The 13,892-nt window shown below is 45.0% G+C and overlaps 1 protein-coding gene across 1 annotated transcript in view; it reads right to left on the bottom strand.

The window, feature by feature from the left end:
* The window catches only part of LOC108802726 (adhesion G protein-coupled receptor E3-like), an 18,673-nt gene extending 14,350 nt beyond the window's left edge, over positions 1-4,323 (bottom strand). Inside the window, exons 1-2 of the mRNA XM_018574581.1 lie at positions 4,218-4,323; positions 1,251-1,438 (exon numbers count right to left, since the gene is read on the bottom strand). Coding sequence (XP_018430083.1) covers positions 1,251-1,438; positions 4,218-4,323 — 294 coding nt within the window. The remainder of the gene's footprint in view (positions 1-1,250; positions 1,439-4,217) is intronic.
* Between the last annotated feature and the right edge of the window lie 9,569 nt (positions 4,324-13,892).

Genomic DNA, 13,892 nt, shown 5'->3' with positions numbered 1-13,892 from the left:
GGCTTCAGGCAGACCGGTTTCCCCGCTTCGGCTGTGTGTTCAGCTCAGCCGAGTCGAAGCATGTGCGTTCGGCTCGGCTGAGCTGTTTGGCTGCCTTCAGCTGCTGTACGGGCTGTTGTGAATGGCCCATACAGCAGGCCTTCGATGCAGCTGAACCGAAGGGTTTAGGCGGCCAAAGTGAGCCAAAGGATTAGCCGAAGCTTCGGCGCTTTAGTGAATGACCCTCTTAATGTTGATAATTGTTGAGTGTTCTGCACTCAGGGACTAAAAATATGCAGGCATCATACACTCTAGGAGGAGTACCATTGGGGGTACAACTGCTAGGTTATTGTTTTTCTTTTAAATAAATATTAAATGTAATTTTATTGGTATCTAACTACCATCAGCTGCCTCATTTCCCTCGGCTTATATTCGGGTCAATACTTTTTCCCAGTTTTTTGTGGTAAAATTAGGTACCTCGGCTTATATTCGGGACGGCTTATACTCGAGTATATACGGTATTATTACTTCCATATCAAATCCAGATAAATAGCTCTGGATGCTCAGCTGACCATGAGGGGCTAAAGGAATGATGAACATGGATCTGCCCACTGCGTATAAAAAGAAATAAGCTCCTTGTGTCTCAGACTTGTGCTAGAAGGGATGTCATGCGGATGTATTATGGTTTTAAAAAAGCAATACTGTTGTTGAAGGTGTCTCATAGACGAATGGATTGGCTGCAGTCACTATGCAGCCAACAATTTTCCAACCGACTCATTCAATTTTTCAGTTGACTTTGAACCACCCATGGCTCGATTCCGGCACAATCGGTTCAAAATTCAGCCATACTGTCAGCGACAATCCTCAGTCCCTGTCTGCTAAAACCGTCCTCACCATGACAGTAAGGGGCTGTTTACACTGCTGTATAGAGTTGATATCCATGTGTTTAGTGTGTGACATTGCATAGCAGGATGCACCACATGCCAAGTTTATTGCACTGCCATTCATTCTGCATAGCAGGTAGAGGGAGCCTGTTGATTGGAGCACTGTGTGCAGGGGGCATGTGGGCAGCGGTCCGGCTCTCCAGTGTGGCATTTTAACCCTCGCTGCAATACTTAGCAAATAAAAGAACACATATACACTACTGTATATGCCTCCTGTAATTTAATCTAGGGTTTACCTTCTTGGTGTAGAGCTGTTTAGCTTATGAGAAAACATGGTGGCTGAAGAACATCCCACGTGTCCACTCCCTTTATGTTGAACATACTGACCTGTAGATGGAAAAGTCTGAATGTAACAGGGCTACTCAGACTTTGGCTGTCAGGATTTGTGATGGCTCCGGTCACCACCTTCGAGTTGATCACCGCCCTGTTGTCCTGTCCAGGAACTTGAGAAGTCAATAATATATTTCCATTAAGGGTGAAATTAAACTCTTTGTAGGTAATCAGAATAGCACCACCTGGAACCAAAAAGAAACCAAATTCGTGAGATAGAAAGCAAAAAAAAGAGTGAAGCCCAGCAGTCCTCCTCTTGGCTCGGGGACACTCTCATTTGAATGCAGTCCTTCCCATCCACATCTAATTTGACTCAAAGCTTATTATCTGTATATTTAATTTCTGATGTGAAAGTGCTGAAGAATGTATTATTGCTGGCATATATATATATTTCCATTACCAAGGGACTATATACACAAATGCATTACAGTACCGCGTAGTAAAAACACACATTTTGCAGTTATGCACAACACACAAACTGCGGTGTGGTGGGTTACAGTGGTAGTGGCACCCAAACGCACCCCTTCTACAGTCATATGTGTCCCATTAGATAGATTTTCCTGCACTTCCTGTCTGAAAGCCACAACAGGAAGAGAGAGGAAATCCAATTAAAGTGAGGGAGGTCAGCAGGGTCACCAGAAACATTGGAAGATTTCTCATCTATTCCTGTTCTGTGGACAACCCAAAATGTTAGATTTCAGTAATAACAGTCACCAGGACAAATAGGGAGGATGAATCTCCCTAATGGGGACATAGACAGCAATAAAAACCTGACAGATGTTCTAGTTCTTCTTCAGTTTATAAAAAAAAAAAGTTCAGTTGCCCTTTAAGGTGCTTAGAATCAATGGGCTGCGTTAACACAGCACCCCTCATGGCACTATACTGTGTTGATTTAACCAATTGAAGACCAGGTGTTTACACCCCCTTCCTGTCCCCGGCCATTTTTCAGTATTCAGCGCTGCGGTACTTTGACTGACATTTATTCCGTCACGCAACGCTGCACTGAAACACATTTTATACCATTATTTTGTGGACAGATAGAGCTTTCTTTTGGTGGTATTTAATCACCACTGGGGTTTTCATTTTTACCTATATAGCGAAAAAACGTACCAAAAAAAAACAAAAAAAACATTTATTGTTACCCAATTATTTTGGTAAAATATAAAAGTCGGGGTCACGTCGGGTAAATAGACACCAAACATGTCATGCTTTAAAATTGCACGTGACCATAAAATCCCTTAAAAAACTACCATACCCAAAATTGACCATAGGCGACGCTTTAAAAGCTTTTACCGCTCATCAGTTTAGTGTTATCAGTGATTGATGGCCCGAGGATTATTGCTCTCACTCCGACGTTCGCGATGATCTGTAACATATTTTTTTTATTTGTGACTTTTAACATTTTTGTTTTCTTTTAAATTTGTATTAACCTTTTTTTCACTTAAACTTTATTGCTATCACATAGGGGGATAACAAGCCCCCCATGTGATAGCCAATTTACAGTGACAGGTCCTCTTTATGGAAACTTCAGTGGTCTTTAAGAGGGCCCCCAGAGAAGCGGATGTAGCAGAGATCGGCTTCACCAGCCTCTCTCCAGCTTCTGTAGCCAGAGAGTGACAGATGAATGCGGAACTGATGTAATATACAGTACATCACTTCCTCCATTCCGAAAATGGGGAGGAGATCAGAGGGAGATGTGTACTGACCTCCCTTTGGTCTCTGGTCACAGAGCTCCGGTGCCAGTCCCAGGCCTGCACCGGGCACAGCGGAGCTCGGGATCACCACCGGCAGCTGAGATGGGGATGGGGGGGGGCGCACACCCGCACTTATATTACAGGCGCTGGAACGCTTGAATGTAAACAGCCATTGCTGGCTGTTTACATTTCAAACAGATTTCCTGCTCGTGCGTGCCGCCTAGCGGCGGGCACGAGTGAGGCAGGAAAGGACGGTGAAAAACACCCACGCGCTTTCAAGAAGCCGCCGTCCGGCTGTTTAATTACTACGGCTGAACAGCAGGCATGGAATGGAAACATTTTCACAAACTGAAATAATACAAATATCCACAAAAATTCCCAAAATTGTTCTGTGTTAATGTTGCTTGTGATATTTTTCTTGTGTTCTCTGAGCCTAAGGGCCCCACATAGAATGCAGTGGCATGGCCTTACTGGTGCCATGTGGCTTCTCTAAAAACACCAAAACAAAAAAGAAACAACACACACAAAGCACAGATATAAAGCGGATTGTGGTGTCTGTTCTCCACTATCCAAAATCATCATTTCAGTGTGGTGGGTTGGGATCGCACAACAGCTCTGCCACTACTGCAGTGTGATTGGATATTTTGTTGGTTTATATTCTTGGTTCTCAAGTGGTGGGTCGTGACCCAAAAGTGGGTCGTGACCCCATGTTCAGTGGGTCGCCTCATGCCTTCCTCAGCCTCCACCTTTTGCGCACTGCCAGTTCTTGAGCCATTCAAAATATGCAGCCGGTGCCTAGTGTCAGCTTGAGGGGGGATGGGCTGGGGCTATGGCCGCGAGGGAGCTCCAGCCATACATACAGCTTCCTCACTTGTCCTGTAGAGGTGCCTGGACCGGAGTGACGTCACATTCTGGCTCCCGGCACCTCTACAGGGCACGCAAGGGAGCTGTACAAACAATGCACATATGGATGGAGCTCCGTCACAGCACAGCAGCCCGCACAGCAGCCCAGGCTGAGGATCCACTCCCGTTCTGGTAAGGTATGGAGACTGGGTGGATCATTGAATGGCACCCCAAACGCACCTCCCACCAACAATTCGATCGCCCACACCGAAACCCATGGAACTGCAATGCTGTGCGTTCCATTGCAGTGCGACTTGGGTGGTGACTTAATAACCAAGGACAAATGTGGGTCCTGAGGTTACACAGGTTGAGAACCACTGCTTTATATCATGATATCAGATACGGAGCCATTCTGATGTTATATTACCTTTGTCTCCGGATACCAGACTGCAGGGCACCTCCATAATGTTGTCTGCTGAGACCAGGGTGAAGGTCCGGACGCCATGAGTGCAGATGTTATAGGAAGGCTTCATGGTAATGTCTGCCAAGAGATAAAAGTGATATGGAGATGAGTGCTCACGATCTGAGAAACAGTCTCACCGTCAGAAAAAGACCGTGTACCAGATGAAGACCCTTTTCACTCTGCTGCACTTAAAGCCCATTTCCAGCTTTGTAAGTGATGAGCATTTATTGTGGTAATATAGAGGTGTGGTGATGGCAATATGTGTGTAAATTTTCCTGACTCACATTGCTGGCTTTTTATACTTTTTATGGACTTTGTAGTGGGCCTGAGTCCTACAAATTCCAAATTAGAACATTTTAAGGACGAAGTCCAAAGTTACAGCGCTCACGGAGGGGCGTTGGCAGGGGCGTAACTAGAAATCACAGGGCCCCATAGCAAAATTTGGTATGGGGCCCCGTGATTTCTAGTTATACCTCTTGCAGAGCCCACTTGAGATCCCACACAGCCCACCTGAGGGTGACCCTGCAGAGCCCACCGTAGAGTCTCTATGGTGGGCTCTGCAGGGTCACCCTCAGGTGGGCTGGTCGCACTCCTTACCTGTTCGCCTCCTTTTCCTCCACCGTCGCTGATGGGCCCCCGCCTCCTCCTCTACTGCCGGGTCCAGCCTGCTCTACCGCCGCTGCTGGCTCTCAGTGACTCTGTGGAGAGGAACGCGCTGCTGCACAGATTACGGTCAGTGATCTGAACAGCAGCGCATTCTTCTTCAGAGCCGCCAGTAAAAGCCACCAGCAGAGGGTGCCATAGTGACCCAGGCAGTACCGCACGGCATCTGGCCGGGCTCGACTGTGCCCCGGGCCCCATAGCGGCCGCCTGGGTGGCTATGGTGATTGTTACGCTAACTGGGCAGCGTGTAATGATGCGCTGCCCGGCTTCCTGATACAGGAAGTACTCGTGCTAGGTATCGGAGCATTTGGGCGAGTACGAGTACTCACCCAAATACTCGGTACCGGCACCGATACCGATATAGATTCTTCACTGCTCTGCTCTACCCTTTTTATCTGCGCTAGGTCGCCGCGCTTGTTCCTCCTTTTTGTTTCTTACATAGTACCAACGTCGGACGCCCCGGTCCGCACGCGCCAGGAGCAGCACACCAGCATCATAACCAATCCCACCACTCCGAAGAGCGCTCACCAGCTGGATCTGACCTTTGCAACTTTCACATAGCCAAACCACCAGAATATCATGGAGAACGCATAGAGTTATTCAGAAGGAGCTTTGCCTTTGAAATACAGCTCTGCAATGTCCCCCCCCAAAGACACTTGAGAAATGTTCAGATATATATTCTAATGTGATATGTACTCACCTCGGTGGGGATGTTTCTGTTTTTTATTTGGCAGGAATCATTTAGAAAACTAAATGAGACCTTAAGCAGCGAACATAATGGATCCTATAGGGAAAAATAACAAAAGAAGTAAATTGAGAGAAATCAAAGCTGTACACCCTCCCCTCCCCCCAAATCACACACAGGTAGAGATTAATACACCATGGAACCCTAATCAGGAGCAGTCATACAGATTCATATGAGACTCTTTTTTTTATATATAGCATGAAAAAGCTTCAAACATTTACATCTCTATACAATTATACCAGCGATCCGTGGAAGACTGACCGCGGCATCAAGGTGGTGGGACAAGTCTGCATTTTTTTCATTTAAAGCCCTACTGAACGTTCACTTTCGTAACATCTTCAAAATACGCCCCTTCCTCACCAATGAAATCACAAAGCTGCTCATCTACTCCCTTGTTATCTCTCGTCTCGACTATTGCAACTCCCTCCTCATTGGCCGTCCTCTACACAGGCTCCTCCCCCCTTCAGTCTATCATGGATGCTGCTGGCAGACATATCCACCTAACCAACCGCTCAGTGTCTGCCACCACCCTCTGCCGATCCCTGCACTGTCTTCCATCCCCCGCCTTCCCTCTGCCGATCCTCCACCGGCTTCCAATAGCCCAAAGAATACAATTCAAAATATTAACAACCGCTTACAAAGCCATCCACAACTCTGCCGCAGGTTACATCTACAACCTCGTCTCAAGGTATCACCCTAACCGTCCCCTACACTCCTCCCAAGACCTCCTGCTTTCCAGCTTCCTCGTCAACTCCTCCCATGCTCGCCTCCAGGACTTCTCTAGAGTCACTCCCATTCTTTGGAACTCCTTACCCCAACCTGTCCGTCTATCTCCCACTCTGATTGCCTTTCCGGCGATTGCTAAAGACTCATCTCTTCAGGAAAGCCTATCCCACCTCAACCTAACCACTGAACTCTTTCTCAAACAATTCATCCCCACACAGCTCCCTCCTCATGTATCACTTCCCCCTCCCTCATGGGCAGGGCCCTCCTTACCATCTTGTACTGATTTGTATTGTAATTATAATGTCTTCCTTATATTGTAAAGCGCTGCACAAACTGTTGGCGCTATATAAATACTGTATTACAATAATAAATCAGCTAAACACATTTCAGGGGTATCAAAGCAAACGGCGTGCAAAGTCTTACAATTTGTTTTCTTTGGAAGGCAGCCACAGCCTGAGTAGAAAAGCATGTGCCCTGCCAGCATACTGTCAGGAAAGGACCCTTGCTCTTCTTGTGAAAGCAGTGGTCTCCCTGCAGAAGTCCAATACCTCTTCTGAGTCAAAGGTAGAGATCTTCAATCAGCAGGGAGCCTGAGGAGCACAGGCAGATATCCAGATAAAGAATCTATCAATGTTTGTCAAAACAGCCAAGGGATGACTATGGTCAGACATAGGGATTTTCTCATGAAGGAGAAGGTGAAGGTCAAGAATATTAGTGACTCTCTTGTGATTGTTCTTCCTCCTGGGAATGCCACCTCCTGCTATATTGGTAGAATTTATCAGTCGAATGATCCACAAACCTGCTTCACCTGCTCAAGAATTTTATTTTCTCCACTAAGAAAACACATGGATTGCTTCCTCAGTGGTTTTTTTTTTGTCTTTACCTTTTTTTTGGAACTGATGTTTTCTGTGTCATTATTAAAGTGACATTAAACCCTCAGATTTTTTAACATAAAACAATACTGTAATGTGCGCCTTACTGTAATCCATGGTTGTTTCCCTTCTCTTTGCTGCTCTTCCTTTTAAATCCTCATGTCTTCTCATGCTGGTCAGAACTTCTGTTTTGCAGCACACTGCCTTGTCTCTGGAATGGATACATGGTGTCTGTGTGTAGGTTTGCAACCTGAGCCAACACTACAGGAAGAGGCAGTCAGCTGCAAAGGGAAGTTCTCCCCCAGCATGAGAAGAGATAAGGATTTAAAAGGAAGAGCAGCAAAGAGAAGGGAAACAACCATGGATTACAGTAAGGCGCACATTACAGTATTGGTTTATGTTAAAAAATCTGAGGGTTTAATGTCACTTTAACTATGATACTGTTGCAGCTTCTTTATAACCAGTTAATATTAATGGACACAATAAGTTTCAGACAAGTCATAGAGCATCCTTATAAGTGAATGGATGAGCCATCATACCCTTTCTAACCAGCAGGGGGCGCTGTGGTTATTAGGTGGAATTGTGGCTTCTGGTTTTGTTAAAAATATTATTTTTTTTAGGCGCTAACGCCTTAAAGTAACTACAACGGGAATCAATTCTTAGAATTTTGTTTTTACTGTGGTGTACTAATACAAGTAAATAACACAAATATACACACCTTTGTAGTCGCGGAGGTGCAATGCTGTAAATACTCTGTTTCGGTAACATTAGTTGTACATTCTTCAGTTCATTTGAGGCAGAAAATAAAGAAATTGGGGATTGTTAATGAAGAATCTTAACAACAGTTTTGCATTTCCAGGCATTAAAATGCTGCTTACACATTGTTACCATTACACCCCTTCTTCTTGTAGTGCTGATCCTAGTTCAGTAAATTGTTTTCTTTCTGTTTCAATATTTTTTATTGTTTAAAACAAAGCAGTGCCCGAGCCACTCGAGCTTTACGGGGGTGCCATAGGAACTGGAGAATACGCCGCTGCATTGACCTCAGAGCATGAGAGGGTATATTCAATGGTAAAGTTCTAAAATAGTATAGGAGTTTAGGCAAGGTGCTCGACGTGATTGGCTCAGCGCTGATATACTGTAATGTTGCCGAAGCTACCGTACATACAGTATTACCGCACATCCAGCGGGCTGACAGATTGGTGGGTGTATTTAAACAAAATGGCTGGTAGACAAGGACCCCATCATGGCTCCAGCAAGAAGAAGGGAATATGAAGCCTCAGAAGTGGGGTAGTCTTAAAAGGCGAGTATAGCCCAAAACCAATGTTTTAACTGGAAAATTAGGGGGTCGTCTTATACACCCAGTCGCCTTATACGCCGGCAAATACGATATCTGTCATTCAGTCATCACCATCATCAAACTTTGGTATCCAGAAAGCCTCATAAATTGTTTTCATTGTCTATCTTTACACTTCGCCACATGCCATACCAAAGTCCCCATGGTTCGCGGTAGTATTCTGATACCTGCCGGTGGCCATCTTGGTGATGGACGCCGGCAGAGAGAGGAGGGAACAGTCACCCCGCGGGGTAAGGTATGCCGCCGGGTCCCCTCCTCTCTCCTGATACTGTCGGGGGTTCGGTCCATGGCCGAGCGCCCGACTTTTCAGAGGGGGGTGACACCAAAATGACTGTGAGTCATTTTGGTGTCACCCCTCCAATGGTGTCACCCGGGTGCGGGCCGCACCCCCCCTCAACCCCCTTTGTGACACCACTGCTCTGGACTGGAGAGGATGCAATAGAAAGAGAGATCTCTCCAAGAGAGAAACTAAGTAGATTTATGAGTTTTAAACGTGTGCACGTAAAAAACCAAAACATTATTATTATTATTTATTTAATTTGATAATATTTAAAAAGAAAGGGGATCGTGTTATTTTGAGTAATTGTTTTTATTCTGGGTGAAATGTCAGCCCTCTAGCCTTTAAGTACGTCCCTTGGATGAAACACATTGAGAAGGAGACCAGCAGTTCCGGTCGCTGTATTACTTATGCATTGTGATTTTTCTACATTTTAAATAAAAGCCCCAACAGGATTGGCAATAGTCACTTTATATTGCATGATACCATTGTTAATATATCCATTGTATGGCTTCAATGATCATGGCCAGCATGCTGGAGAGGAGGAATGTTTAGGATCCTGGCCTGGATGGACCTTGGTCTTTATTCAACATTTTACATATTATGTTACTATGTATGTTTCCATGCTGGAATGGAGGAATGTTTAGGATCCTGGCCAGCATGCTGGAGAGGAGGACCATTTATGATCCTGGCCAGCATGCTGGAATGGAGGAATGTTTAGGATCCTGGCCAGCATGCTGGAGAGGAGGACCATTTATGATCCTGGCCAGCATGCTGGAAAGAAGGAATGTTTAGTATCCTGGCCAGCATGTAGGAGTAGAAAAACATTTAGGATCCTGGCCAGCATGCTGGAGTGGAGGAATGTATAGGATCCTGGCCAGCATGCTGGAGTAGAGGAATGTTTAGGATCCTGGCCAGCATGCTGGAGTAGAGGAATGTTTAGGATCACGGCCAGCAAGCTGGAATGGAGGAATGATTAGGATCTTGGCCAGCATGCTCTAGTGGAGGAATGTTTAGGATCCTGGCCAGCATGCTGGAATGGAGGAACATTTATGATCCTGGCCAGCATGCTGGAAAGAAGGAATGTTTAGGATCCTTGCCAGCATGCTGGAATGGAGGAATGTTTAGGATCTTGGCCAGCATGCTGGAAAGGAGGAATGTTTAGGATCCTGGCCAGCATGCTGGAATGGAGGAATGTTTAGGATCTTGGTCAGCATGCTGGAAAGGAGGAATGTTTAGGATCTTGGCCAGCATGCTGTAGTGGAGGAATGTATAGGATCCTGGTCAGCATGTTGGGAGTGAAAGAGCGTTTAGAATCCTAGCCAGCATGCTGGAGTGGAGGAACATTTAGGATTGCAAGTGAGCTTGAGCCCAGAGGAATATATCTAACAAGAGTATATTCACCTCTTTTGACCTTGAGGTGAAAATGTCTGGCGAGTTTCCCTTTTTGCAACCGGGTGGAGGCCATGCATTATACATTTTCATATACTATTGGATATCAAAATGATACTGACTTTATACTATCTTTCATGAGAACTGTTGATCAATGTTGTTTTGGCTATCACAGATTTTATCTGAATTGGGTAATATATCTCAGGGTTTCTTGTTCCTAATTTGACTTCCTTCTTTGTCTTATATTTGTATTCTTTTACTTATATAATGAGCTGCACCGTTTGCCCAATCTAAGAAGCCGAATTTCTGCAGTAACGGCTTGTTCCTCTTTTTCTTTCTAATAAAATATGGCTAAATATTGAGAATTAGCATGGAAGAAAATGTCTGCTTTAACCCCCTTGTGTCTGCAGATCCCTCAGGTCTGCTAGCACGGTCCCCCGCTGACTCTTTCAGCCTGGGCTTCAACAGTTTAAGGACCGCTGATGTCATCACTGTGACGGATTGAACCGTCACCAGGGCTGCAGGAGGAGCCTGAGGGCTAGCCTCCTTCCTACTGACCACGGACCTAGGACTATAGAGATTTATTACCCCAGAGAACTTTGTGTGCTGTGTGTTCCCAGTTTAATATTTCATCTAGAGAGAGAACTTGTCACTATTTGATGGGAACCATTCTTCTAAAGGCAGCAGGCTGGCTGGAGTGACCATTGTTTGCAATGATGGGATTAAGCTCCTCTCTAATTAAGGACATTCATGCCAAAGAGTGTCTGTGCTTAAAAGACTTCTAATGCGGCACCTAGCTGTCTGGGGGAGGGGACACACTGAACTCCTATCTGATCCTGTCAGGTATAAACTCTGTCCGCTTCCTTCAATAAAGCAGATCTTGGTTTCCACCTCAACATTGGTGTTGTCTAATGGTGTTGTCTAATGATTGAGTGGTTTAGTTCTGTCCTAATATATTGTTTCTGTCCAATAATTAGGCAGGTTTGGGCTGAGGACGCTGGGATTCGGGTTCCAGCGGAGAGGTAGCTGATTTCTGACGGAGGTACCCAGTCGGGGTACCAGGCGGTCCGTCACAATCACATCTTATGCAGGTCCATTGACTTGCATTAGTTGTAAGGCCGCCAAGGAACATTCCATAGCCAGAGCAGAAGGTTACTGTTCTGAGTACTGACCACCATGGGAGCCGGGATCAGATAAGCATAACAGCTTTATCTGAGTTCTGTAGACAATACAAGCACTTGACCCCTGCAGTGTGGGGTTTTCTTTAAATAAGACATACTGATGCTGCCTGGTCTTGGTCTGGCCATTTACTATTACAAAAAACTCTGGTCACAAAAGGGTTAAAGTGGGACTGGCACTAACAATTACTCTGTTTCTAATAGCTGGACATCTCCCAACATACACCTTACTATCCCATACGTAATCTTTTAATAGGCTCCTTCTTTTTGTATTTTATTATGTAATTTGCATTGCGTGTGGTTTTATAATAAAGAATGAAGTAATCTTCCTATGTGGTTATAAGTTAGAACATTTGTAACTAGTGGTGGTTGGGGGATGAGAGGCCCATAACTTCTTTCTCTAAATACTTTATTGTTGTATAGTGGGGGAAAAAAACCTGTAGTGTAACTTTCCTATTTAGCACATTTGGTAATTCCATATTGTACTACTATCTATAAACAGGCAGTCCTCGGGTTACATACAAGATAGGGACTTTAATGCCACTTTAAGTACAAACCTAAAGTCAAATTTGTCCCCCTCCCCCCCCCCATGTTAATGTCAGCACTTACCTTAAATGATGTCTCTTATTCCGATCTTCTTCTTCTTTCCCCATGTTTTCATCCAGCAATGCGGCGGCTCTCCAATCCGGGCGGTGTCTGCAGGCGGGTGCACGCGTCCATAGACTTACCTTGCGTCTCTGCTCGTCTCCCGGCCGAAAATCCGAACTGCGCATGCGCCCGCCCCAAGATCCTTTGCGGCCGTACGATCACTTCCTGATTCTCGACGCGGGAGCGAGCGGCTATAACGAGGTAAGTTTAAAACTAGTTAAAGCGTTTTGTTTTTTTTAAACTTCTTGCCTATATCTAATGCTTGCTAGCAGTAGATATAGGCAAAAAAAACGGAGGGTTTAGAACCCCTTTAAGTTGAATTTGTATGTAAGTGGGAACAGGTACATTTTTTAAGTGTAACTCCAGCCAAAAAAACATTTTTTATTTTTGGATAGCATAGGGAAGGGTCACGGTTCTTTTGCTGTCTGCTCCTGTTGTTTAGAAGATTATAATATCATTTAAAACATTTTTTTTTATTTAAAATGACACAGCAAAAAAAGTTTTTTTCTATTTTTAATTTTATTTTATAAACTTAATTTTTTATTATTTGTTTGCATTTTTTATTTTTATTTATTTAATTTTTTTAAACTTGTTTTTTACATCTTTTTTGTCTTTTTTATTTAATTTTTTTAAACTTTTTTAATTTAATTTTTTGGTATTTTAATGCTGGGAACCATAGCAAGCCTACTATTGGATATTTCAAATTGCAATAGCCAATAGCAGGTTGGCTATTGCATCTGCCCAGTGCCTGCTGTCAATCAGCAGAGGAGGGGCCTGAAACAGAAAGTTCTCTATCAGGTCCTCCCATGCTGATTGACAGCAGACAGTGGGCTGGAGCAATAGCCAGCTTGCTATTGGCTATTGCATTTTACAATATCCAATAGCAGGCTGGGTATGGCTCCCAGCCTGCAATGAAGAGTAGGCAGGGGGGCGGGGCAGAGGAGCCGCGGCTGGACCAGGAGACCGGAGGATCGTCCCGACCGGGGAAGCTGACAGTACATTTAGGAGTACTGTGGACCCCGTTCGTAAGTAGGGATTATCCGTAAGTCGGACGTCCGTAACCCCGGGACTGCCTGTATATATCATTTTTTTTCCACCCTTTTCAAATATTTTAATTTTGTTTGTTTTTTTATAAACTTTTACATTTTTTTTAAATTTAATTTGTATTGATTTATTGATTTATTTTTATTAAATATTTTAATTTTTTAACTTTACTGCTGGGGGTTTCAGTGAAATATTTCACTTTTAACTTCGTGACTGACGATGTACAGTGTACGTCGCCAGCATCGGGGCTGTTTAAACAGACTCCCGGCGGCAAACTTGTAGAGCCGACTGTCGGCTTTGCGACAGAAGTGTTTCTGGCGATTTACCTGTCGCCAGGATCGCTTCTGTGTCCTGAAGAAAGGGCCGCCCCCCCGCCGGACACCGGCGCGATGCTTCCCGGGCTCCGTTGCCTCTCCTACGGGCCCGGGACCGGCTTCCTTGGTGTCCGCGAGGAGCTGGGGAGGAGGTCGACGAACTTCCGTTCATCGATCCCCTTCCGGTTCTATGGGTCTGGGAGCGATGCAGAATGCATCACTTCCGGTCCCTGGGCTGTCAGTTCTGGGCTCCTGCAGCCCAGCTATAAGCTATTGAAGTGCGATCTGCACTTCAATAGCTTATTTCCAGTGTAAAGGTGACACTGGGGGTCTTTTGGACCCCTAGCATCACCTTAAAGAGGACCTGTCACCACCATCTGCTATTACATGGGGGGGCTTGCAAGCCCCCCCATGTTATAGCAG

This window comes from Nanorana parkeri, unplaced genomic scaffold (assembly GCF_000935625.1).
Source record: "Nanorana parkeri isolate BGI_ZX_2015 unplaced genomic scaffold, ASM93562v1 scaffold3066, whole genome shotgun sequence".
Taxonomy (NCBI): domain Eukaryota; kingdom Metazoa; phylum Chordata; class Amphibia; order Anura; family Dicroglossidae; genus Nanorana; species Nanorana parkeri.
Note: the sequence above shows the minus strand (reverse complement) of the source record. Positions and strands in the feature narration are given on the sequence as shown.